The 27,892-nt window shown below is 39.6% G+C and overlaps 2 protein-coding genes across 13 annotated transcripts in view; both read left to right on the top strand.

Annotated features, from left to right (window-relative positions):
* The first annotated feature begins 2,105 nt into the window (after positions 1 to 2,105).
* c9orf72 (C9orf72-SMCR8 complex subunit) lies at positions 2,106 to 16,770 on the top strand. The gene is made up of 10 exons (XM_026152379.1): positions 2,106 to 2,338; positions 3,094 to 3,574; positions 4,112 to 4,207; positions 4,736 to 4,800; positions 5,364 to 5,436; positions 6,824 to 6,940; positions 8,065 to 8,300; positions 8,582 to 8,639; positions 9,759 to 9,868; positions 16,380 to 16,770. The coding sequence occupies exons 2-10, from the start codon at positions 3,128 to 3,130 to the stop codon at positions 16,564 to 16,566; spliced, it is 1,389 nt and encodes a 462-aa protein (XP_026008164.1). The 5' UTR covers positions 2,106 to 2,338; positions 3,094 to 3,127; the 3' UTR covers positions 16,567 to 16,770.
* Positions 16,771 to 21,516: 4,746 nt separating this feature from the next.
* The window catches only part of kiaa1109 (KIAA1109 ortholog), a 72,881-nt gene continuing 66,505 nt past the window's right edge, over positions 21,517 to 27,892 (top strand). For all 12 annotated transcript variants that reach the window (XM_026152434.1, XM_026152445.1, XM_026152443.1 and 9 more), the window contains exons 1-3: positions 21,517 to 21,697; positions 25,615 to 25,750; positions 26,413 to 26,529. In XM_026152434.1, the coding sequence (XP_026008219.1) occupies positions 25,645 to 25,750; positions 26,413 to 26,529 (223 nt within the window). In that variant the 5' untranslated portion in view covers positions 21,517 to 21,697; positions 25,615 to 25,644. The remainder of the gene's footprint in view (positions 21,698 to 25,614; positions 25,751 to 26,412; positions 26,530 to 27,892) is intronic.

The following is a 27,892-nucleotide window of genomic DNA, read 5'->3' as shown; positions in this document are numbered from 1 at the left end:
TTTAATTAGGCATAATTAGGGTCAAAAATGAAGGCGGCTCTTAACCTCGCAGGTTCATCATCACAACAGAAGATGTTCTGATAACACTAGTTTCATTTATGGACAAAAAAAGATTTTGTATCAATATTAAAATGAAAACTACACATGTACAGCTAATAATCATTGAGAATTTTGTCTGTGAAAAATGAAAAGAGGGGACTGTTGCTCAGACTTAGACAGGAGCTGTTGCTGCAATGCTTTTCACAGACTGAAATCTCATCAGTATAGCAGCCAGGGGGGACACAATTTGGAAAGGCTGTTGATGGTCAGTGACCTTGAAAACTTCAGCTGGAGCCAACTTTTTTCTTTTTTTTTTTAAGCTGACTGCTTGGCTGACTGTCCACACATTGTCCAAGTCCGCTGTTGCTGAGCTCCATAGAAAAAGGGACTCTCAGCGATAGGCTTACTGCACACAGAGAGAAATGCTGTGACGGGCCACAACAGAAAGAAACTGACTTCACTGAAATAATATTCAATATTATTAGGGCCAGTTTGCATATATGCTATGCAAATTTATTCCAGCTAGAGGGTAATACAGTCACGACGGTGGGTCTTAACTCTGGCAAAATCAGATAAATTGTAACAGAAACATGGTTGCAAACAATTCTGTTGACTTTCATCAGCAATAAAATAAAGTGTGTTTTTAGTTTTACCTAATGTTTATTAAAATTCTATGTAGTGGAAAATAATAGGACACCAAAATGGCCAAAAACTGTAGCTGCTTTCTCCAAATGCTGCTGTAATAGCCTTGTTTTGTGACCACAAGGTATTCGTTTTATTCAGAAAGAACAAGGAAAATGACAGCTTGAAGACAATTGATCTGTGTAGTTCCACTGACTTCTAAGACATTTAAAAAATGAACAGTGTTAATTGAGCTTAACACTGTTCAGATGTTTAGAGAGGGGTGTTTGGACTGCAGCAAGGATTTTCATGTTTGATGTTACAACCTAAACTCTTCTTCTTTTCACTGTAACCTCACAATTATTGGACTGTAATGACTAAACTATTCCCTGTCAAGCTATTCCCTTCAGGACAGGGAACAGCTTGACTTTGAAAGGTGCAAGCCAGTGCAGAAAAGCTCGATAGACAAACTAGAGCAATTAGAGAGGCCAATGGTTATGAGGTAAAACACTTGAGATCCACTCCTCTATCGATCTGTTGTGACTTAAAATTTATCAGACTGTTTACTTTCGGGTTTTCACTGTGCATTGGGACACTACAGTATAATGTAAGGGAGGTTTATTATAGGATTAGGCTTGGATGAAGACAGCTGCTTACTATTTGTAGTTTGCCTATTACTAGTGTACCCTCTGAGATTTGCACTTCTGAATTGCAACAGAAAACAAGAGGCCACACAAGCAACTGAAAATAGTCTGACTGAGGTGGACACAGAGTATGAAAACTATTACTAGCCCAAGTAAGATAGAGGAATGCATATGGTTAGATGGTGATACGGCCATAGCATTTTAATCCTTAGTTGGAATTGTAATTAGTGCTGACTGTTTTCAGGAGCAATTCAGTATCCTAGAGCCATTTAGAGCCAGCATCAGTTGTCCCATTAGAGTCGTGCAAAGACCATTTGGAATAATATTGTAAATTTGTGTGCTTACAGACAAGGATTAAGTGTGAAGGTATCTTGGTTGTACAGCATTCAAACAGATTCCTGTGATAGGGAGGGGTTAACTGGAAAACTGGTCTCTGGTTGTTTGAAGAAGAGAACCTCAGATTTTTAGCCTGCTCTGAAAGCAAACAAAGAATGAGGATGTTTAAAATAAATAATACAGCAATGTTAACATCGCCAGTTCAGCTTGTGGGGTTCTGCAGCTAGAAGATATTGTGCAGTTCACACATGTATAATGAATGGGGAAAAAGAAGGAGTCAGTAACCATTATTTATAGTCAGCATTAGCCTTGGAGGATGAAATTAAAAGGCAAACACAATGTGTGGGGCCCGCAGCTACATCCATTTGTATGACCAGGCTCCATGTAAATGAATTAAAATAACTCATTTTCTGAAGGTAGCAGCCTGGAATAAAAATGACATCATTGACTCGCTGTAAACTGCCATGTACCGGTCGCTAGAGGTCGTCGTTTACCCCTACCAATGACGTAAGCCTGACGTAGTAGGAAGTGTGCTAACGATCATAACAAAATTGCAGCCAAGCTGCAACTGGCTAATCGTAGTTAATGTAAGCTATGGCACCAACAGGCAAAAATGCAATGACTTTTCATTAACACTGAACGTCTATCTTCTGGAACCGCTGTGGTGTGGCGTTTTCAACATCCAAAACACCGAAAAAGTAAGTTGTATTGATGTCGTTGGCTCACGCTAGTTAGCGGGTTAGCTTTAGTTAGCCTATAATCGAATAAACACTACCTGCATTTCGTTTCTTACGCTCTTATTCTTAAAGTTACACATATTAACTTCCAGTCAAAATTTACGTGGAGATTACAATCTGTGCGTCTGAAGTATAAGGTTGTTTACGTTCTTTTTAAATTGCTGTAACTATTAGACGCCAAACTCTGTTTTAAAAGCTTTTAATTTAAATGTAAATTTGATTGCTGTTGAAATGTACAACTATCTGGCAAAGTAATAACCTCAAGCCTCGAATAAGCTGACATTTCTTGTAAATTCGGCGTGCCTGTAATCAATATAATTCTTTATTTGGTGGGATAAGTTGGCTATATTTCACCTGACCTGTAATCAGTGGGGGATGGAAATGATGAGAACGAATGTTTTCTCTGAAATTAAATCCAAGTGCAAGCTGTACAATCCGAACTTCACAGAAGACCAGGAAGTCTCAGAGGCTTTTTTTGAGTGAGCTTGTAACGTGTGTGTAGTCTGCCAGAAATCTGAATATGAAATGACCCCTTCTTTTTACTGTTTTCATGAATGCCTGTAGAAAACATCTTTTTACTTTCGACATTGGTCAGAGAAGCAGAAGTTGCTTTGGGGCTGGTCTGTGAAGTGCAAACAAATCAGTTTCATTTCCACTCACACTTTTTTTTTTTGTCCTGTACTTGTAACATAAACAAAGGGGTTTCTATGTTTCAGGTTAATTATAAGTGATCCTTGAAGACCTGTCCCAATGTCTTCCGGCTGTCCACCTCAATCACCTGCTGTGGCAAAGTCTGAAGTAGCGGTAGAGGGAGAATGCCCGCTCCTGGCTGCCACCTTTGCCTACTGGGACAATATTCTGGGACCACGGGTGCGCCACATCTGGGTACCAAAGGGTGACCAGTTGATGTTCCTCAGCGATGGAGAAGTAACATTTTTGGCTAATCACACACTCAATGGGGAGATTCTGCGTAGCGCAGAGTGCGGTGCCGTGGACGTGAAGTTCTTTGTGCTGGCAGAAAAGGGCGTCATCATCGTGTCTCTCATCTTTGATGGCGAGCTCAAGGGGGACAAGAACACATGTGCCTTGTCCATTATTCTGCCTCAAACAGAGCTGTCCTTCTACCTCCCCCTGCACACAATCTGTGTGGAGAGGCTGAAGCACGTTATCCGCAAGGGACGCATTTGGATGCAGAAGGTAGCCTTGACTTACAGGCATTTGGCCTTAGTGTGCACTGAAGAATAGGCAAATTATTATTCTTTATACTCATAAAACCTGCCTTTCAGCTTTAATTATTACATTTAAAGGAGTATTAACTTATCTGTCACATTTGTTGTACCCATTTGGGATTTCAGTAACATTGCCAGAATAATAAAATTGTATCCTCCAAACACAGAGGGGTTGCTTAGTTAATTAGGTCTGAGGGATCCTACAGGGGAAGCTAGTGAACAAGTAATAATAGCGTTGGATAGAATGATTTAACACACCAGTAACTGGGAGAGAAAAAAAAACGGCTTTAAAATGCATCACTGGAGTAAACATTCAGTTGGTTGGACCTTTCTTTTGGCTGATGCACTTGCTGTTTTTAGAGCTTTGAGGTTTCCTGGAATACTGAATGCACTGATAAAGTGCTAAAAGCAGTCAAAATCTGGTCAGATTTTTAACCTTGTGTGTCTTTCTATGTAGGTTGGAAACTTCTTGTTCTTTTCTCTCCTTTTTTTCTGTTAATTTTAGGGTTACAATATCATCTCAGTGCTGAGCTTAGAAATTGTCCCAATCATGGAGCTGCTGACCTCTATGAAGACACATAGTGTACAAGAAGATATAGATGTAAGTAACAATTTTTCAGTCTATTAATACCAACTGCACAGTAACTAAGAGACAGTGAAAGATGTCATTCATTTTGCATTAGAAAAACTGGTTGGCATTGTTGGCATCATTAAATTACATTTAAATAACAAAATCAAGACAGAGCCAGTAGTATTTTATCCTATATCATGTTGCCAGTAACTGAAAGGAGCTTGAATTCCAGCAAGTGAAATTTATTGACAAAACATGAGGAAATTGTTTGTCTTTTTGTGGTTTTTCTTGTTCAAATGACTTCTTTTTCCAAGAGGTTTAACTAAACAAGGTTCTCTCCCTGCCTAGATTACCACCCAGTGTGATTCAACACATTTGCTCCCTTTTAATATGCAAATGTAAAAGTACAAAGAAGCTCCCCAGAATCTTTCACTGTCTTTTTTTTTTTTTAACCCTCCACTTTCATTACAATGGCTTGCAGATATGCCCGTCAGCACTTTTGTCTTTGTTGTAGGCCAATTTTTAAAATGACTCATTTGTTTCGCTCCTGCTGAGCAGATAAAAGACACGGTGCTAAATGATGATGACATCGGGGACAGCTGCCACGAGGATTTCCTACACAAGTAAGCAATCCGGTACAGGCAAATGGAGACAGATGATGAACAATGCCCATTTAACACCCATCAACCTTCAAATGATGAGTAATGGCTCTTCACTTAGCTGAAGTTATCTCCTGAGAAAGGACGAAAAGCTTAATCGCTCTTTAGTGTCGAGAGTCTACAAAGTCCATTCTAGCGATGAAGCGCCAAATTGCTCAGAGTTGAACAGGATTAGCTCAGTATCCTGTGACGACGACACGAGCATCTGGAAAGTGGAACTTATTTGCTGGGATCTGATATTTATAGCTCAGGCTTTAAGAAAGAACACACTCACTGTGTATTACTTGAAATAATCTCAGGTTTAGAAGTAATCCTTTTTTATGAGCAATCAAACAAGTCAATTCAAAAAGGCTGGAATGTGAGCCGAAGTCGATGAGTCAAAAGGTTTAAGGCCTCATATTTTTAGCGGGGAGGGATGCCGTTCCTTAGTCTCAGTTGTTATTCCTAAAAACTTTTCGTTTCTAATCAGAAGAATTCTAATGAAGCTAATTGGTGCTAATCTGCATGATGTTGTCTCTGTGTTTCAGGGCCATCAGCTCTCATCTGCAGACGTGTGGCTGTTCAATCGTGGTTGGAAGCAACCCGGAGAAAATAAACAAGGTAAATGTGCTGGATTAGTGGCTCCACACAGACGCAGCATCTACATAATTTTAAATGTTTTGAAGCTTGTTGTTATGTTTGTTTGTTAATGAGCCCCTCTTGCACTTCTTTTAGTTTCGCATCAGTATTTTGATTTTCAGTCGGGTTACTGCTTCAAGTCTGCTCTTTTCAGACTCTTTCAAGTTTTCCTCATCTTCCTGTGTTTCATACTCATCTGAAAATGAGCCTGCGTTTTATTTTTTCCCCTCGTCAGTCTCTGCAAAACACTTCAAAAACTGTTATTGCGGTGTGACGCCTAAAATCTATCAGTCGTCCTTGAGATGCTTTTACAGCTCAATTGGAGTCAAGTAGGGAGGCTCGCAGTTATCTAGAGAGGTCAAGATGATGTGTGAGAAAGCATTGTATCAACTTAGAGATTTCAGGGGGTACAAGGCTGTTTCTGCAACATTAAAAGGAACCGAGTGCGCTTTCGCTTCTATCATTCTTTTGTTATCATTGGTAGAGGTTTGTGACCATGACAGTCTTCTCAAATCTGGCCACTGAGCCAAACTCGACTATAAAGAACAGAAGGTAACCGAGAAACTAATTATCTCTGTAACTGAGATCTGGCTGTGCTTTGTTGAGAAGAGAGAGCTTTACTAAATGAAAACCATTATGAAGGTAGCGCTCAGCTACTACTTGATTCTGAGACCATAAGAAACAAAATCATCTAGTTTAATGAAATGAAGACTAAACTGTGCAGATGCTGAGCGTCACCTCATTATTATTGTCAAATGTGGTAGGAGCGTCTTATTGTGTGGATGGTTTCTCTATAAATATGGACGTTGAGAATAGTTGGGATAGAGGAAAGACACAGGCAGACAAATTCAGAGAAACCTGATCCAGAGTTCCCCTCAGGCTGTAGCAGAGGTTTACATTTCAAAACTGACCTGCAGCATAAAAGCATCTCTTGGGAGTGCTGAAAATGGCTGTGCACTCATCATCCAACCTAGGTGAGCTTGAACAATTCTGGCAAGAAGAAGAGTCTTTTTTTTTTTTTTTAAGTGAATTGATTCAAAAGTGAAACAAAGTGTGAAAAACTTAAAGTATGAAAACTTTCTCCATACAGTGTGTTTGAAAAACCACTTTAAATCTCCAGGTATCTGATTTAAAGAAAGATTAGTGGTGCACAAATATAGCAGCTCCAGTTTTTCCCAGTGAATATCAAAAGCACGCAATGCATTAATTTGTAGGTTTCTTGTCTCGAGGCCCAAACTGAACACCAATTAATTAAAGATAAAGCTTTTGTTGCATAAATTCTTCAGTAAATAATCAGACCCGGTTATCTTCAGGCCTCATTAGTTAGAAAGTCAGACTGTGGGTTGATAAATCTGACCGTCTTTTACAGATTGTGCGGACTCTCTGCCTCTTTCTCACTCCGGCTGAGAGGAAGTGCTCTCGCCTCTGCAGGGCCGACGACTCCTTCAAGTATGACACTGGCCTGTTTGTTCAGGGTCTGCTCAAGGTAGCCACCAGCTCTTTCTCATTATACAGTACACTGTGGTTAGAATTAGGATCTGGCTATTGTTTTGTTTTGTCTGCTGATTTGATGTCGCCCTTGTTTGTTGCTCTGACCTCATTTCTTTTTCATATCAGGGACGTAATTCAATAAGACTTTCCCTTTACACTGCATGAGATTCATCTGCTTTGAAACATACAACCAGTGTGACCATGCAAAGGAAAACATGGAGAAGCTACATATTTGGTCATAATTGTGACAGACACAATTTTAGGTTATGAAAGAACATATTCAAAAAGAAGCCTTTACTTAAATATTTCATTTATAATTGAAATGGTTCAGCTTCTCTGTAAGCTATAAAATTAAAGTTTTAGACTCTAAACATTCTTTTTTTTTTTTACTTTTTCTCTGCTCTTGGATCTATACGTCAGTGACAATTCCAAATATGGTAATCTCAGGTATATCAGGTGTACCACCTACCTGCTGTTTCAATTTGTTGTTTTGTGTCAATCAGAAAAAGCTGGCTTTAAAAGAAGGAAGACGATTAAAGAAGCGCTACGATGGTTTGTTTCTGACAGAGGATGAACTGAGGGACTGCAGAAAGTCTTAGCATAAGATTAATGAGGATTATTTTGAAATGTGAATTGTGCAGAGCTATTCAAGTCCAAAAATAAAAATAAGGACTTGGAAATGAGTATAATAGATCTGCTTTTATGATAGTCCATGGAAAAGATTAAAGTTAAAGGCGCCAGACACATTTTAAAGCCGTTTTGTGCTCATTTTTTAATGTACAGAAAGTTTAAAAAAATACAAAAACCATCATATTCATAAAGTCATGGAGGGTTGCTAATGTATATTGTAGAGCAAATGCAAAATCTGCATCTTATACATTACTGAAACTGACCGAGAGAAAAACGACTAAAGCTTCTGTGTTTCTAAAAGTTAAATTATGTATTAAAGCTGATCTGCATGTTGTATCTATGGATATGATTGTTCTTTACCAATGTTTTGCATTTTACTTTTATGTGCATCAGAATTTCTAATATAAAATTTTTTGCAAGCACCGAGTTTAGCTTTTGTGCTCACAGGTGCAAACAGGAGCAACTCTTTCACCTTTTTTCCGCTCTTAGGACTCGACCGGCAGCTTTGTTCTGCCCTTCCGCCAGGTACTCTACTCGCCCTACCCGACCACACACATCGACGTGGACATCAACACAGTGAAACAGATGCCGCCGTGCCATGAACACACATACAACCAGCGGCGCTACATGCGTTCTGAGCTAAGCGCGCTCTGGAAGACGGATAGCGAGGATGACATTCCTCCAGATACAGTCATTCATACTGACGAAACCTTTACACCTGACCTGTAAGTGATACTCATATATGTTGTGTTTTTACAGACGTACTCAGTTAGGCATCATATAAGCCTGAACCTGCCAGCTCTGTAATATAAAGACAGTTTAATTCCCACTACCATTGCGTCACAGATTTGCATTCTTACATGCTCCTTTTGGTGACAACTATAAATGTTCAGGGCTTGTGTGAAAACAAGCATGTAACATTTAAGTTGAAGCTTCCTTACACTATACTTAAAAACCTCTAAAATGAAAAGCACTAATGCGATAACCTCTGTGCTCTTTTTCTTAGGAATATATTTCAAGACGTCATGCATAAAGACGCTTTGGTCAAGTCATTTATAATTGAGGTAAGAATCTAACAAAAAAAAATCATCTCTCATTATATATAAACTGCTTTAAGATGAAGATATTAAAGATGTCTGTCTTCGTGACATATTGATATAGTAGCCCCATTAGTAATGTCATAATTAAATGCAGAAAAGCAGTCCTCTCTTTGCTGTCATTTAAAATAAAATAGAAATAATGATCAAATAAGAAAAGGCTCCTGTGGTATGAAATGATTTTCGGTGACCGTATACATTGCTCCGTGCTTTATCTTTCCTAAGATGAACTCATTTGTGACTGATTGTTATATGAGCCAGTCTGCAAAATCTTTCCTGTAATTGCTTAAATAAATCACATGTTTTTGCAGGTATGTGTCATCTGATTTTGACTCACAGTCAGCTCTGACTCACAGAGATGAAAATTCAGCTTTCACTCTCCAGCTGTTATGTAGGAGATTTGTACATGGCATCTACTTAAAATATCGGTGAATTTAACATTACACACAGTTTTTTGTTTTTTTTTGTTTTTAAATAAACAATTAACACAGAAAAAATTTGGTTCCGTTTTAATTAGATTTGAGTCATAGAAATGTTCAAGCATTTCAGTTCATGAGCATGAAAACAGAACAGAGCAGTCATTGACTCAAACTTATAATTAGCAAAAGCGATGCTGAAGCAGATTTACGGTGTATGCTATTAATTAATACTTGTTTTCTAATCACTGAGTTGCTGGTTTTTAGAGGGTTGTTGTGTAATCACCAATTAGAAGATATTTTTGCAATTATGCCACAGCTTCACTCACAGATGGCTGCATGCAACCACCAGAGCATAGTTGTAATTTTACTGCTGTGTGTATTATTGTGAAGTTAAAAGTGGTCGAGTCACTGTCATAGCTGGTGAGAAAATCCAGATCAGATGTGTGCCCGGCTTTACGGCAAATATTTGAAAGCCGAGTGGTCACACCCCATCATTTGTTCACCTGAGAGTCATCTTAGAGCTGCTGTTAGGAATCTCCCCCCAAGACGGTAGCAACAGCATGATTGTTTCTCAAGGTTAGCACAAAGGAAGGGAGGAGTGTATTATTCTGCTCTTCCAGCAGAGCCGCGGATCCGACTACTAATTGACATCCTGTCTCGTACCCAGGTGTTCATGCTGAAGCCAGGCCTGTCCCTGCGGAGCACCTATCTGGCCCAGTTTCTGCTGCTGCTCCACAGGAAGGCCCTCACTCTGCTCAAGTACATCGAGGACGAAACGTAAGAGCTGTCACTAATAAGTCTTTAATCCAAATAAGAAAAGAGATTACCGTGTGGCACTCAGAGACACTGCACCACAGGAAGATTCAAGAAAATCCCCAAAAGGAGAGCTGATGATTTCCTTGTTTTTAGCCATTGTTTTTGATTCGACTTTGCATTCTAGCTGCTCACCTTGCTTTGACCCACCATCACCGCTGGGCATCCATAAAGCACACAGCAAGAGGTACCCTAAAGCCCTGTTATCAAAATAGTAGTTTCAGTTATTGTTGTCTCCAGGGTTTGGCTGTGCAGTAGTGAGGGTGCAGCAAGCTTGGAGGGACAAATTACCAGAAAGTGGATAATTAGGATCTACGACACATTTGATGAGTTTTAGTGAGGACCCAAATGAAACCAGTCTCAGGGCATGATCGGGTAGATGGACAGTTGGAGAGGAGAGACGGTACCACGATGAGCCCACACCCTCAGAGTACTAAACCAAAACTATACAGAAGGAGAAGTGTCCCTTTATCGGTGATGTTAGATTGAAAAACACAGGAATATAGGCAGCTCAGATTCAGCTGACTGCAGGTGTAAGCCTACACTTAAATCAAGATGAAGAGGAGTGTGTCAAGAAACGCGCAGAGTGGAACATAAGGTCAGGGGAACATGGGGGTTGGCTCTTTGCAGGAGAAGTAGTGCAAAGAATACAGACACTGTTCTGCTGAGCAGGAGGCAAAAAAACTCCTGTGATCAGATGAGTCATCCTTCACACTGGTCTCAACAAGCAGGCTATGATGCATTTCCCAAGGAATCTATAGGTCTGAGTGCTTGTTTTCCCCAAAGTGCTGCTTTTGGAGGGATTTTTTTTTCTACTATGCATTACGTTCACCCTTTTGCCCATGAGCAGAAAGCGCAAACATTGCTGCTGTTGGCTTAAGCGATTACATCTAGAACTCATCTGCATATTGTTATTCTACAACAGGCAGCAATATATATCCCCAGCTTTCAGGGGATACCAGATGCTAGTCAAAATAATGTATTTTGCAACCTTCTACCTAAGAGTGCTTATCTTCCTAATGTGTATTCGCAACATCTAACACATAAAACTGTACTAGTGACATCAGAAAACCTTCCTTAACAGCTGCTATCCTTTCCCCAGGACTGATAGAACATGGAGATTATGTTTTAATAACATAGTCACTAGTAATCTGTTTTCATAATCTGCCATTCTGTTTTGTTCATAGAGTCTGTATAAAGGATGGCTGTAGCAGCAGTGACATATCATCCAATAGTTTGTGAATTGCATGTAATGAAGATGAAGCTTGTCTGCGGACTGGAAACTTATGAGTTGTGTCATATCGTCAACCAAGGCACAAGCTTTACTTTGCAGGCAAATGTTTTCCGTTTCCAGTTTGCGTGGCACTTTCTCCAAGTTTAACTGCGGCTAAGTGATGCAAGTATATGATTAGTGTTTGCAGACAAGTCAGCGTCTTGCCTGTAAACTACTGGCGACTATGGCGACCTGCTAGCAACCGAAGCCAGGGGATCACTGACTGGTCTCTATGCCTAGCAATTCGTTTTGTTGCAACCACTTGCCAACCACTCAAGGAGTAATGATTGTTGCCTCTCGACCAGTAGTTGCTAGATGGTTGCTGACCGGTCTGTTGGCCCATGCGTCTTGGGCGTGAGCATCCATAAACCGTATGTTTTTTTTTTTTTTCTTTCTTAAATGACATCAGAAACAGCAGTATGCGACATTACGTGATGGCAGAGCTTCAGTTCATCCTTTGTCATTTTTTTTTTTTTTTTTTTTTTTTTAATAAATAGGACAGGGGGAATGAATGAGAGAGAGAGGGGGAGAGAAAGAAAGAAAACCAAAGGGGAGAAGAGACGGTGAGAAGGGGGGGGAAGAGAGACAAAAAAAAAACAAAAAACTCCTGGGTCACCTGTATGGAGAAAAACAAACAAACAAACAAACAAACAAAAACAAACAGAGGAGACAGCAAACAACAAAGAGCAACATAATAATAGAGAAAACAAAGCACCATCACAATAAACTAGCTAGTCATAGATATCAGTATTTACTAAGTAATAAACGATATTGTGCAGCACGCAAGATAGACAGCGCACAGTGTGCTTTGAGGCAGCAGCCAAGAAAGCTTTAGTCCGCGTCTGTGAATACCCATGTGTGCATACCTGTGTGGATCAGCATGCTTGCATTCCAAAGGTTTCTCCATGTAATGATCTGCTAGGGAGTGTGGGGGGGCCACAGCCCCGTCCTCCAGGGTGTGAAGCGGGTATGGAGGAGATCAAAACTCCAGACATCCAGAGGCCCCCAGAACACAAGAGACCATGGAAGACCAACAGAGGGGCAGCCGCGCCACTGTCCCAGTAAGAGCTGAGGAGAGTCCCAGATGAGGGTTCACTCAGCAGCCGCGGAGCAGAAGTCAGGGGGAGTTGCAGTGACGCGCCCGTGAGCTCCGCCGGCCCCCAGCTGCGCCTGAGTGACCGAGCCCTAGGCCGAGAGGCCGGGGGCACCCCACCTCCAAAGGGGCCCGAGCGAGCCCCAGGCCCCAGGCCCCGACAAGCGGCCGCCAAGGAGTGAGCCGGTGTGTACCCGGACGCCCATCCCCAGACACAAAGAACCACCAACACACCGACACCTGAGGGAGTCCGCCACCGGCAGGGGAAGTGGTGGTGGGTGGAGATAGGCCTCCAAACCTTGGAGGGCCTGAGGTGTCCCCAGAGAGGTGGCGTCTGATACCCAACCTGACATATAGACACAGACATACAGGCACACACAGATACAAACATCCATTCCCACCCTCATGCTCTCATATGCACTCACTCCACACTCAACCAACGTAGAGACAGACATAAAGAGACGCTGTACACACAATCACACTCCCCAAGCGTACTCTACAAACCGGGTCTAGGTACCCTTGCCCCTGGAGGGGGGAATTGCACCCAGACCCAGGTGGTGTTACCCTTTTCCCTGCGGTGGGGAGAGGCAGACCACCCCGACTCCGCAGCAGCAGGGAGGCCCCACACCCCAGACCGCAGTCGGACGGCCAACTCCTCCTACTAGCCCTCCCGCTCCAGCAGGCCGCAGAGAATGGGGGTGGGAGAAGACTGTATGTGTGCACAGCAATGGCACGGACACCTGTTAATTGAAATTTTGCTCAACAAACACAGAGCACAGATGTTTTGGACTAGAAAATAGGCAACATTATCTGTCTGATAGTTGGTTAAAAATGCTCCAAAAGATGCCACGAATACAACTGTGGGCAGCCTCCCTGCTCCGCAAAGCTTTCAGGCCTCCTAGTACTGTAATCTTTAAGCCTTTTAATTTCAAGCTAACCCCTGTATAGTTTACTGTTGTCATATAAAGGCCGTTATTGTTACTTTTATTTATGTATTTTTGTACCATGCTATAAACCCACCTATTTCTGCCTCATAAAGTTTGGCATTTAAATATTGAAAGATGGCCGTATCCACTGCGATGTGACGCTTCAAGCTGAGCATTTTCACTGTCGCCATCTTGTTTGTGAGACGAGTTTTTAAAACTAAGGATGCATCTGCATGTGAAAATGCGCTCTTATTGGCTAGTGACTTGTGACAAGTTGCTACTCTGGATAACCCTACATTGCTAATAAGAAGAAATGTGATAAGAACTTTACTCATCCTGAGGACAATTTTTGTGCCTTTTTAAATAAAAGCTGTAAAATATAAATAGAAAGGACGATTAAAAACAAGAGGCAGATTAAAGAAAAAGTGGAAATGTAAAAATGTGCTGTATCATAAATGCTTGGCTAGTGGTGTAAATGGGCAGAAAGTGACAGACTTTTCATAATATTGATGCTGTTAGCAGCAGATGGAGGTAAGAGATGGCAAAAAGCAGAAAAATGAGATAATTGTGTAATCCACCTATCCAGTAAAGAACAGATGAAACTGTCTAAACAGTGTAAAGTACTGTTGAGCACATGATGAGTTTCAAACTGTTTATAAATGTCCCCCCTACAGGATGGGGAGGAGTTAAGTAGTCTTAATAGCCACAGGCTGAAGAGATCTCCTGTAGCACTCGGGGCAATGAGCCTTTTACTGCTTCTGCTTCTGACACTTCTAATGACTGTAATTTACTAAATGAACTTCATGTTTTATTCAGTCTGACCTGAAATAACTGAGTGCATAAAGTCATCAGGAAAATATTTAAAGAGGAAAAGAGCTCAAGAATGTTTTCTGATTTTTATACAATTTGAAGTTTTATTTTCGGGGCTGTTTTTGGAAACCAGAGGAGTCACCCTCTATTGGCCTGAAAAAATGCAGGTTTAAGGCAGTTTTCAAACCCAGAACTTGGTACTACATCGTTTGTACTGTCTATGGTAGAAGTGTGTGAGGACTGGGCGCCAGTTTAGCTCACAGCATGAGCCGGCGACCATAGGCCACAAAGACCAAATGCAGTGGCCTGACCTTGATTTCAACCCTCGACCCTTTGCTACATGTCTTCCCCCGCTCTCTTTCCCCACCTTTCCAGTCAGCTCTCCACTGTGTTATCTGTTGGAGGCACTTTTGGGCCCAGCTTTAAAACAACAGCCACTTATTGCTTTACATAAAACATTATTATCAGTGTTGAATTAGACATTTCTCATCTTTTCCAGTTATTTTCCAGAAAAGTTGGAAAGTTGTTCTGTATAACTGGTACCTTCACATTTACTTCACTCCATTTATATTTAAACAGTGGCCCAACTTTTTGAAAATTAGGTTATTTGGAAGCTGCTGAACACTGATGAGTTTGAATAACTTCCCATCTTCCATTTTTACCCCATATCTTCAAATAGTGTGCCTGTATGCGGTGGAGAGCACAACATGTTTGTCCTGTAGTTAAGCAGCAGTAAAATGTGTTTACATTGTGATAGCTCAGCTGAAGGAAAAAAAAAAGATTGATTCACTTTTGAGGCAATTTGTGCCCTTCCTTGAATATAGTGCATCAGAGCTTTAATGCAGATCCAACAAACTGTGACAAAGAGGGCTGAAACATGAATAGAATACATCTTATGCATTTAGAAACCAAAGATTCCTGCGGTGTACTACTCTTTACACCCTTGAAGACACAAATTTTAAGTGCTGCCACACAAGAGTGCGAAAAATGGTGAATGAAAAAATTTTATGACATCTGCACATATGTATCTGCTGGGGGCGGTTAGTAGAGATATGATCTTTTTTCTTCTGCTGAAGAAGTAATTTATCAGAAAGAATACTGAATGCTTGCTTGTGCCAGCCTTTCCAATATTAGCATTGGCTTTTCTCTGCAGAATGTGTTTTAAAAGAACATGATTTATTAATAAAGAGAGGAAAATAATTTCAGCTATAATATGTGTAAGGTGTAAGGAGGAAACTGGGGAGAGGCCGACTTTGTAGCCACACAGCGTGATAAATCTTCAGCATCCTCCCAGAAGGACAGCTTCCCCATCTATGTAGTGCATGAATAATGTTTTTGAGAGGAAATGGTGCACAGACATTGCGTTACCTTCACAGGTTACCACAGCTAAACCTCTGAAAGGGCTCTGGAAATTGCATTTTCCTCCCATCATCATAATCAAAACACTAAATGATGTTTTTATGATCGCCATTTGATCCCTGAAAATAATTTCTCGTATCTCTTTTACCTCCCGGCCACAGAAATGTGACACTAGTCCAGGTTGCAAGGTGACCTGGTGGCTTATGGTGGCCTCGTTCCATACTAAAGCTTTAATTAAGGCAGCGCGTGTTTGAAACCAGTACTGAAGCGTTATGCTCACTATATGCTTTAATTACCTCCCCCTTTTGCTTGGTCAAGAAAATAAATAAATAAAAGGGGACATAATTGTATGTCCAGTCACACTCTGATCCCATCAGGCTTATTTCACCCATCTCTGGTTCGTGTCCAGAAGCGCCTTCTTAAGCCCTTCAAATCATCTGAGACTCTAAAGTCCACCATATTCCTCAGGCTCGCTGAATTGTTTCATGCCTCCCACCCGGTGGTGACCTGGTCATCGCTCCATCTGGGCTTGACTCATCTCCTTCTGTGCTCCACAACAGTTGACTGACCTTCCCCAACTCCCGTTGCTTCTACAAATAGTTACTTTGATTTTTGCTCCCCTCCTGTCCAAAATGCTTAAACTGAGTCCAAATGAATTATTTTGAAGCCTACTCCTTCCAATGCATAAAAACCGCCCAAACATATCTCACTCCAGAGACGACACTAACTACACAAGCAAAACCATAATTTGTGGGCTCGTGTGAAAGCATAAAACCGGTCTTGTTTATGGTGCCGTCGACAGCCTGAGGTCTAAGGGCATACTATTTTACAGGTGCCTTGACAAGGCTGTTTATGCTCAGGTAGCGTGCTTTAGCAGCATACATAATTCATCATGGCATGGCATTCCTGTGCACAGCTGCAGCCCGACTAAAGGCTAATGCAAGTCCCCCGACCCTGTGTTTTATAGGTTAACAGTTGCATTATACTTCAACGTGTCCACGTCTCTCTCCGCAGGCAAAAAGGGAAGAAGCCATTTCGGTCTTTGCGCAACTTAAAGACAGACCTGGATCTGATGGTGGAGGGAGACCTGAACATCGTGATGGCCTTCGCTGAGAAGCTGAGGGCCGGACTTCACTCGTTTGTGTTCGGGAAACCGTTCTACACGAGCATGCAGGAGCGAGATGTACTCACGAGCTTTTAACTTTCACTCGCACTTTGTATCGTTTTAGGTTGGTGACTTTGTTACATGAAAGCATGCGCGTTGATGCAAGGCTACCATCATGTGCTGTGTCTGTTTCTGCTTTACTGAAAGAAGTAGTCTTCGCCTTCCTTTTACGCCTTTATCAGACTGATTGTTGCTGCTGTTATGAGCCATCACTATTAAACTTGTGTTATATTATCTTGATCAAGAATACTGTCAGTATGTTTTCAGTAGGCTGTTTCTCTGTAGGATGGAGTATTAGTGTTTTCTCATCCTTCTGTTAATAGAAGATCTGCATTAAGTTATTGTTAGAATTGGCTTAGGTGTCCACCGGGATGTTTACAATTTAATTTAAAATGATATTTATTCAAACATGAGTTATTCGTTTCTTCCCTGCCTGCATCGTGCAACAGCCTCCGCTGACCTTTGAACCTCTGACACTTGCCTTTTTCTTTTTTTAATTATCTTTGTTCAATTAATGTGAGCGGTGTCGATTGCCTGACTTTACAGAAAGGTTATGTAATCAAGGCGCCCATATTTCAGTATGGACAAAGACAAAATGAAATCTCCTCGTAATCCCTCCTGACAGACTCAATGTGTGTGTTTAGTTGCCATTACTGAATGCATTTCCCAGTTGTATGTAAAATAGATTTTTTTTTTTTTATTTCCTTCCACAGTAACTGCCTAGTTATTGGATTGTTGGAAATGCCCAGCTTTACTGCAACCCTAAATTTGCTTTTGTCTTAAAATCTTGTTTGCGTGGCTCTGTAATAAGCTTACTCGATGTTGCGCCATATTACATTTTTATTATATTTTTAATCTTAAACTTTCTTTGTACTTGCATATTGGAATTCTTTTTTTATTTGTCTAATTGTACATTAACTTGTGTACATTAGTTCATGAATAATAAAAACAGTAATAACAAATAAAGAAGTATCTGGTTGTAAATCTTTGCCCTTCCAAGTTCCTCAAAAATTAAGGTCTGAAAGCTGAAGGTCCCTGATAGGTTTAAAAGCTGAGATGTTTCGTTTTTCATGCTCCTTAACAAAAACAGCGTTAATAAGTTTCAGCAGTTTTTATGTCAATACTTTTGGTTAATTTTGCAAATGTGTATTTATGTCCAAATGTATTTTACAATGATTAGCTTATCGATATATTTTCATTTTCTATTTCATATTAACCTTTAAAGAGACAAAGAAATTAAACTCTTCTGCAACTGACTGGGTAAAAATCTGAAGCTGAAGCTTTTTAAGGTGTCTGTTCTTGCAGAGGACTTTATCAGCTTCTCATCATAAACTCGATGCTTCTCTTAGCTATGCTGTGCCGTGCCGGGCAACTACTAATATCTGCCAGACATATATATCCCATAAGCTTTAGTGTGGAATTTCACAAAATAGTGTGCAAACACCTGGTGTTCCCAGGAGATGAAGCTGGTGCATGTGCAGAGCCGGTTCTGTTTTGGCAGGATAGTGTGCAGCAGCAGACGTGATAATAAAAAAATAACAATCTGCAGGGTCCAATTATTACCTTTCTTAACCATGTATCAATTTCAGGGACATAGGGTGTGGGGGCCTTCAGTCTATCACAGCTTTGGGCACGAGGCAGGGTACACGCTGAAGAATTTGCTGAAGTCCATCACAGGGCCAATACAGAACGACCAAAAGCATTAATGATCATGTTCACACCTACAGCCAATTTAGATTCACCAGTTAACGAGACATGTATTTGGACTGTGGGAGGAAGCTCGAATACGCAGAAAGAAGCCACACAGACATAAAACGAACATGCAAACTCAACATAGAAAGCCCCCAGCTGACCTGCAGATTCAAACTCAGGACAGTGCACTGCAGGAGGTATCATTCCTGCAGGAGCCTCTTACACTTTGGGCCCTTTTTGTCATACTTTTCATTTATTGACTTTGCCTCAGTTTCTGCTGGAAAGTAGAACATTTGCAGTTCTTGGCATTATTGGACGGATAGTAATGAAATGTCTTGCAAAGTATTACGGCCCCCGATATGCTGGCACCATTAAAATATTGGATTATGACCAATGAGCTTGCAGCTGTACTTGTTTTTAGATCGTTTCCAAATGTGTGCATCATTGTTTTGTTTAAAGCAAAGCTGAATATAGCTGAGAGTGCAATCCCATCTATTGGGAATGTATATGCACCATTGATAGCTGGGGCCTCTCTCATCAGCAAGTTTTACAACTGTGCTTTTGGAAGTGCTCCCAAACATCACTATGATTTTTACTGGCAAGCTCAGTTTGACTGACTGATGAACACGAGAGTCCTCGATGTAACTGAGTGTGCCAAGTGTACTTTAGCCAGTCAGTAATTGATTTCCTGAGATGAAGTGGTTAATAAATCCAAGTTATAATATCAGGCAAAGTGTTCACAATGAAATCTGATACTCTGATGAGACCGAGTGGAGGTCTTCAGTATGCAAAGAGAGCCGCACCGGACCTAAGACCCTGAGAATACACATGGCTGATCAATCAAGCGGATACAGTAAACACCAGTGGGTCTGTGTGTTTCAAGATGTTCTTGCTGAATAACATTAATGACATTTGAATAATGCAAAACTGCTCAATGGTGTCAGAGAATGAGGCCTGAAGTGGAGGCCTTCGTAAGCTAAGTGCAGCTTCTTTTAGATTGGACCATCTTTAAAACTAAAAAAATCTGCTTTTTGTAAACCATTAGAGGGAAAAAAAAGACAATTTTGAAGTTCATAGCCTTTCTGTAATTGCCTCATGCAAGAAAAGTCTAATTACGTGTCCTCTAGAGAGCCTTGAACTGCTGCATGTTTAAAAACAAGAGGGTAATGAAGCAAAAGTGAAGGAGCTGTTAATTACTAATATAGTATTTGTAGCTGCGATACCATGGACATCCTTCAGGAATTCAGGTGAAATAACACTCACAAGACAGGAAAAAGGATTTGTGTGAGATGCGGGTTTCCGTTAAAGCTACGGCAAAAAATAGGCTGGTCTTGTGGGAAGGGCTTGATTGGCAGGGAAGAGCTTTGAACCTGATGTTTGCAAGCTTTGCGGTAAAGCGACTCCCACGTGTTCTTTGGGGAGGCTTTGTTGTTGTGACTGGAGGAAGGCTTGACAACATCCTCTTACATTAAACAATACCCAAGAGTTCAGGCAATTCCTGGAGATAACAAAGAGTTGTGGCCTGTACTGTTTTCTGGTGTTTTTGAATTTTTATTTTATTTTTTAATATAACAGGAATCAAATTGCTTCTTGTTTTTCTCTTTTAGTATTATTATTTTTATTATTGTTGTTGTTATGGCTCCCAGGCTAGAAGCATTTTCATCAACTTAAGGTTCAAATATTATTAACAATTTCATAATATTGGTTAAAATGGAGGAAGCAATTCTCCAAGAAGAAGTGAAGACCAGCATGGTTTAGTTATGGGAACGGAAACTGTCAATATTTCAAAACACTTTGCTACAAAATGATTTAATTTTGCCATGAAATTTTGAATAATATTCATGATCCCTACAGAAGCAAATGTATTTGAATAAAGTGATTACATTTTTGAATTGTTCTAATTTATTATATTTATTGTAACTACTTTATAAACAATCTGCTAAACACATAGATTGACTGACACATAATGAACATCGGTATAAAAGTCTAACATGGGAACATGGCAGATTTCTTCGGACCTTCTAATTCACATTCAGAGTCCAGAAAAATGTTATAAAACCATTTTGGGACCATTTACAAATCTAACGAAGAGAATTGTTGAAAGGTCTGGAAGAATAAATATGAAGTTGTTATAATTCTTTTGACTAAAGTATTTCACCATCCCCAAGACACAGAATTAGCATAGAGGAGCTGTGCTGCTCAACACACTGTAATATAATTTAGAAAGAATTTCTTCAACCAAAAAATCTAATTAAGATTGTGGGACAGGCTGAATGTATAGTGTTGAAGTCTTGGCGTGATCAGCCTACACATTACACTTTCTGTTTTGATGAGATGCCAGGAAATAAAGTATTAGTATACTTCTCCGGAATAGCCTGCACTCAGCTGGCAGTGCACTATACCTGTTTATAACCATCTAACAATGTTCAAATGTTGACTAAAAACACAAGCAATGCTGTTAAAGGTAAATTCAAGTTGATTGTAGTCATATCAGCAACACAGCTGATAGGAAATTGTCTGCCAATTGTTGCCAACAACACACAACAAAGGGTGTAACACATCACTCCCTAGAAGCAGTGCAGTGTATCAGTGTACCTAACTTTAAAGTGCTTTTAGTGCAAGAAGGTAGAGCCCAGATTACAGAAGGAAACAACATAGTGCAAGAAGTGTAGTTAATATTGCAAATACATGATACCTGAGTATATGTTTCATGGCATTCTGAAGCAATCTGTGCAGCTAAACTGAATTAGCAGGAGGTTCAGTGCATATTTAAATGCACTGAACAGCTTGAAGGTAGGTACCATCCGTGAAGAGTGATGTTCAAGTTATAGTTCACAAAAACAGAGGACTAGGCAACTGGAAAAATAAAAATACATTAAATTCAATATTGTATTATTATTATTATTATTATTATTATTATTATTATTATTATTATTATTATTATTGTTGTTGTTGTTGTTGTTGTAGTGATTAAAAAATGAAGAACAAATTCAAGATAATGAAAACTAATCCGAAACCGACAAAAATAAAGTCATCATTTATGAAAAATATAAGCATCTCTGATCAGTATGTGCTCTTTGTTTAATACTCTAGCAACTCACAGAGTAATGTGTGTATTATTTTAATGCATGAAGTAATTTTTATGTTACGGTATATCGATTTTATGTAACCAATACGACGTCAAACACCATTGTCACAAATACAATCACGCTGGGAGGCAGGAAGAATGTCTGTCAGCTGTGTGTCACGCTCTCATCTAATTGGTCAGAAGCTGCCTTGGCTCTTTTTTCCTATTGGTAGTTTTTGTGGCCGGTCTCGTCACAACAGGAAGAGATGCTAACTGGTCGTCTGCCTGGCAGGTAAATAGTACACACCGGGGATGCTAGTTGTGGTCATTTCCGACACTACTAAAGGACAGAAACTCCGGGCTAACTGGAGCAAAGATGAAAGCCCATTCTTTACTGAGGATATTAAGGTATGTAAGGAACACCAGCTGTTTTGTTTTGACAGTTCAGAAAAGGAGAAGTTGGAGGGCGCGGCCTGCTGTCATTAGCATGCTAGCTAACCTCAGTGCTAACGTTATGATATTGAGCGGCTCTTAAATTAATGGCTTAATACGTCATTAGCAAAGAAGGAGGCTGACTGCAGAGGACAAATCAGTAACTCAGACTTTTGCTACGAATGTTTAAAAAGAAGATAGGAAGATAAGCTAAATTCAACAACAGTTTTTGTTTGTTGTAGGTAATGCTCAGGAAATTGCTCAAGACTTGGGATTAGCTAGGTGTGTGGTTAGTTTCAGGTGTCTCTGGATTCCAGATTACACTGAGCTGGAGTGAGTAATCGTTTCACACCTGGCCTTCTATAAAATGATGCAGCGATGTCCTTTTATGTATGTCATTACCTCTGTCAACAAAGGCAAACTGACAGACAACTTCCCCATTATTTTTTATTTTTTTTGCCACGTTCGGTTCATCTTGCAGTCCGACATTTATTTGGGTTAAACGTCTTAATTGCTCTTTGGTTACCTGTGTGCGCTAATATAATGCTGATAATCAAATTAATGCACATATTTTGGGGCTTTTAATCTGCCAGTCATCTTAGCTATGGATTCTCTGTATAGCCTTTTTCAACTACGGCAATGGGACAGTGCGCCTCGATTGTTTGTGTACCTTTGTTTTTTTTGTTGTCAGAATCCCAACCACAAGCTAGCATTTATAATCCCTCCTAAATAAAAATAATGATGTTAGGAACAGGTGCATCTGTGGCTGATAATTCATGCCCGCATGCTTATGAGTTACTTTTATATCAGTAAGTGAGTATTTTTTTTCAGTCTATTTAGAAGGTTTGAATTGGACATAAAAAAGTACTGTGTAGTTATAACAGGGTTTTGTACTTTTATTTATCCACTAGGATATGAAATTGTAATGAACGCTCAGTGACAGTAGACTCACTAAGTATAGAAAGAGACTTAAATTGCACTTTTTTCTTAAGACATCCCAGTGTGTTGTACATTTGCTCATTGTGTAAAAATGTGTATATGTTTATAATGCACCTCTTTAATGAAGAATAGAAGGGTGTCGTCCCCCCCCCCCCCCCCCCCCCCCCCCCCATGTACTGAATTATGCAGTAGTTCTGCTCAGTGTGCCCATTGAATGGTCGTTGGCATGAAAAAGTTAGTTAACATAATTGTTGTTTACAAACTAAAGACTGATGGGTGTTGTTTACTTCAGATGATGACTTCTTGCTGTAATCTAGTCACCATTATGAACCTAAAGTGAAAACACTGAGCTTGCAGAAAACAATTATGAGTCAGTGATTGCCAACGCTGATCTTTCCTGAAAGCCAGCATCTCATATCATGTGCTAGATTGTAAAACCTGAACTTGCCTTACAGGAATGGATACGTAGTCTGGGTATTTCCAGATTACAGTTTTGTTTTTGTTTTTTTGTTTTTTTTAGAAACATATGATTTAAACATCATGATGGCTGATGATCATTCAGACTTCTGTGTTAAATTAATGCTTCAGACAACCATGCAAAATGTGATTTACTCTTAACAGTGTAGAGTCTATGTTTTAGCTTTGCAAGTGGTTATATGTTCTGTGGTTTATCAAGTCAAGTTGATCCCTTTTTTTTTTCATTTGATTTTAAAAATAGCAGCGAAAGTCGTAGTTGTACTAGCTGGAAATGCATGTCAGAATATGGTGTGAGTTAAAGTATTTTAGAGAGGTTTGGCGTTTTAATGTATTAACACTTTGCTTTAACATGAGAGTGTAAATCTCACACCAGGAGTGATATGAAAAGATGAGAGGGGAGAAGAAGTGCTCAGTGCATCATCATAATGTAATGCTATGATGACTTTAATGTGATGGGAACACGATCATTGAGGAAATTGTATGTTAGAAGGAAATTTTTTTTTAATATCACTTCTCGATTTAAAAGGGAGCCACTGAAGAGAAGCTAATATGAGAGAAATATAATCTCTCTTTCTGTTCGCTGTTAGTACTCTTTCTGTGTGTTTTGGATATACAGAAGAGTGAGGTAAGCTTTATGATAAGGAATCATGGTAGGCTAGCCAGGAAGTAAGATTCTGGAATGTGGGCAGGTTTGAACACAATGACCTAAAGGATCTTTTGCCCATTTCCTTATAATTTGCTTCAGAAGAGAAACCGACAGCCACAGCAGGATTAGCATCTAGCAGGTCCATGTGAGATCAGAAACGTCCGTTAATTTAAAGTCTGTCAAATGTGACAAGCAAACACATGTAGTTACATGTAGTATCTGTCAGAAAGAAACTTTTAGAAACTGTGTTTTCTGTTGGAAATTGTGCTGGGATTGTTTTCATCTCACTGGTTTTACAGCCAACAATGTTTGGGGTGGATTAGATGAGGATTTGTGTTTGTGTGTACAGTATTGAAGCCTTTAAGCATGGGGTGACTGAGATCACAGCATACACGGGCACACATGAGCCTTTCACCAGCCTCCTGTCACTAATAATCATTGAAGCAAATACAAATAACTGAACGAGCCACAACATGCAAAGTAGTTACGCATTTTCCTAATTATGATTGTGCGTCATGTTATGCATACTGTACTGTACTGTAATGTACTGGAAATATGCATTATGTGACTGGTTTGAAATCTTAAAAAAAAAACTTCACAGTAAGTTAACTATATACTAATAACTAATGCTAATTTTATTATTTTCATGCTTTGGGCTTGCCTGTCTGTACATGAGTCCCAATGGACTCAGACAGTTATGTTCTAATGTGTGAAAATGTCTGCTGCATCTTTGCTTCATGTCTACAGGGATGTGAACTATAACTTGGAGGGATATGACCACAGGATATAAGATGAAACAAGCAATGATCCTTTTGCCCGCCAATCTTGTTTATTATTTCTCTTTTACAGAATCATATTTGCAAATTAATCTGCCAGATTTTGTGATGCAAATTTTATGCCAAATATGATGCAGCCCTGCCAGTGTAGACATAGTGTAGTTCTATCATGTAACTTGCTCTGTCGATGCAGCAGTTTTGATAACGCACATTTATCATTATGTACGACACAGTTTGCAAAATAGTTAAGACACTATAAAATGGAAATAAAAGCAGAAAAGCAAAAAATTTTGACTTATTTAAACTCTATATTAAAGAATTTTAAAGGAAAACATATTAGAGCCAGAAACTTAATTATTATTGTTATTATTATCATCGGGTTTTTTTTTTGTTTTTTTTTTAATCATTTTGAGTGTGGTGCAGTTGTGACAGACATATTTAGTGTTTTGCATTATTGCTGATTTTAGCAAGACTGTAAACAGGATCTTAGTTGCTCTTCAGGACTTCCTTTGTTGTTTTTTCACAATGAGTCTAAACTTTTCAGCTCTTAATAAGTCTAGGCATGCAGTTCAGACTCATAACATCCAGAATATAGTTTGAACAAGTTTCAAGCCATTGCCTACAAAAGACATCTGGATGCCAGTATTTCTTTAAAACTTCCAAAGCTTGTTCAGAATTTATTCTTCACGGATGTGCAAAATGTTCATGTAGTGACCACTAATACCATCCCGTGCTTCCACAGATGCTGGCTTTCAAATTGTGCACTGAGAAAGTGGAAGGCCCCTGTGGAAATCTGGAACTCTATGTACCAAAACAGTTCCTGTGATTTCCAAGAATAATTTTAAGTTGTTGACTCACCCCCCGAGGAGGCAGCTGTGCGGATGCAGAGACGTTTCTAAAGGGGAAAAAAAAAGTTTAATCTTGTATTTATCTGCATGATGGTTATAACAAGTCACTATTGATAGCATTTGTCTTTCTCTGCAGTGATGTAGTTCATTGCATACTTAAACATGTTCATGTGCCAGTGAAACTAATTTGACATTTGATCATTTCAGTTTTAGACACCTGACTGCGAGCCTGTAGCCATGGATGGACATGCTGCCAAAACCAATGAAAGCACCTTCCCCAGCTTTGTGGATCTGGATAATTTCCTTACCAAGCATGATTCCAACTTCATCTGGCTTCTTGTTGGTCAGTAGTTAAAATTTTTATGGAGACACTTAATTTGTATGTGTTCCAAATATTGGCTTTGCAGCAGTAAAATTATTTCAGTCAATGCATCTTTATGAGAGTGCAATTTAATTCACTTCACTGCACACGAAGGGCATTTTTTTGGCCTTTATACTCGGTGTTGAATGCATAGCAATGATTCAGCTCAGTTTACAGTACGTTTATGTGTTCTCTTGACATGTTGGACATTTTGCTGTACTGAGCTCTAGGACTGAGTATAGTCCTAGATAAATGTTTTAAAAGCAGGTGTCCTTTGAATTTAAGCTTAATCCATATCTGGATTCAGTCATTAAGGAATATATACCCCATCTTTTTATAGAGAAGAGCAGGTTCACCTGAATTTGCACTAAAGCAGGTGAAATGGAGTGTATATGAATTCCATCTGCATTACCAATTATAGTGCCTAAGGAAACAGAGTACTTTCAGGTGGGGTTCCTAATGTGTTACTAGTACTCATGCTGTGCTGTTGCAGAATTTGACCTAACAGAGATTAATCAAGCATTGTGATTATATTTGAAAGTGTTGGCCTACTAAATTGTTATGTTTACAAGCAGACAGAAGCTTCTGTAACTCTTAAAATTAATTTTACTGACTGAAATCATGTTCTTTCTTTCCCCTTTCAGCCACCATTCTGTCCTGTGGATGGATTATCTATTTAACTTATTACAACTCACGCAACATTGGCCTCATTCTCACCCTCATCATCAACAGACTCTACAAGGATGGCTACATTCACATCGGTGTGTTCATCAGGAGCTCTGTCGCACAGTGATGAATAGGGAGGAGGAAGCGTTCAGTTGAAGGCGTTAACTCAATCTGCTGAATATTTCATGATGAGCCAGGTTCTCTCAGTGATTATATCCACAGCATCTGAGCAAACAATACCAGACTTTCTAAACATGGGTGACACAATCCACAATCCAATGAAACCTTACTTAGTTTTTAGGATGTGAGCTTCTCTTTCAAAAACGCATATCAATTAAACACAAACTTGAACCTGACTGACAGCATGAATGAGAAATGCAAAATGACAACAAAGGCAGCATGAAAGTTTAATGAGAAGAGCAAGGCGTAGTTGACATCTCTTTGCCAACATATGCTGGTACAAACTGAGCAGTCACCCTTTTGTTTGCGATTGACTTTTCTATCCAGATAAAGAGAATGTATACTTTTTACTGACATATTTGTGTCAGGTGTTAAGCAGGTTCAAACATGCCTCAGGTGTGTTTCGCTATCATTTAGCTTCAACTCAATCCTGCATGAATTTACAGGAAGGCATTAGCCTTTGTGGTTCTGTGTGGATTTTTGGAGCGAGTTAGACATTGTCTCGTCAGTCAGTGGAGAGGAATTTCACCAGTGTGAGGAAGCTTTACATTGGATGATAATGCATGAAGCACTCAGGTGCTGTCGCTCTGTTTGCATGAAGTAATTGAAACTGAGAAAGACATGTTATGAGCCAAAAGAGATTATTAACAGGAAATCAAATTCATCCTTCTCACTCAGTGACAGACTCAGACCCACTTGCTGATTTAGATCGTAATTAAGATTGTTTTTGGGGTGTTTTTTCTCTCTCTCTTTGATAAGAGTGAAAGTGCGATTAAATATCCCAGCAACACCCATGCTGCTGTTATTGTACCAGAGCTTTTATAATTCTGTAATTGCAGTTTTGTAAGGCAAGGCAAGGCAAATTTATTTGTATAGCACAATTCAACAACAAGGTGATTCAAAGTGCTTTACAGAGACATTAGAAACAAAAACAAATAAAAAGCATGATTTAAAATTGATTAAAACAAACTAACTAACTAAACACACACATTTCACACCTGTTCGCGGGATCTGAACCCTTATCGTAAGGGGAGCTACCAGTCCTTCTGTGGACGAGCTACTTTCTATTTTAAATTCCCTGAATTTAAAATACTCTCTAGACCCAGTCTAGACCCAGTTGGGGAGCTACCCAGAGCTCTAATCCCACACCTGTAATGATTCATTTAACTGGTTAAGCTTGAATTGAAGACATTGCAATCAAATCCAAAGAAATTTGCAGGATGTTACTAGTACGGTTTAATAGTAAAACCAACACTCTATGTTGCCATTTTAAAACAT

The sequence above is a fragment of the Astatotilapia calliptera genome, chromosome 19 (genome assembly GCF_900246225.1).
Source record: "Astatotilapia calliptera chromosome 19, fAstCal1.2, whole genome shotgun sequence".
In the NCBI taxonomy this organism is placed as follows: Eukaryota; Metazoa; Chordata; class Actinopteri; order Cichliformes; family Cichlidae; genus Astatotilapia; species Astatotilapia calliptera.
Note: the sequence above shows the minus strand (reverse complement) of the source record. Positions and strands in the feature narration are given on the sequence as shown.

Excerpts from the sequence above, each read along its gene's own strand:
- c9orf72 (XM_026152379.1), top strand. The coding sequence starts at position 3,128 with ATGTCTTCCGGCTGTCCACCTCAATCACCTGCTGTGGCAAAGTCTGAA. Across the intron at positions 4,208-4,735 it reads GTGTACAAGAAGATATAGAT|ATAAAAGACACGGTGCTAAA; the intron begins GTAAGTAACAAT and ends CCTGCTGAGCAG. Across the intron at positions 8,640-9,758 it reads TCAAGTCATTTATAATTGAG|GTGTTCATGCTGAAGCCAGG; the intron begins GTAAGAATCTAA and ends TCTCGTACCCAG.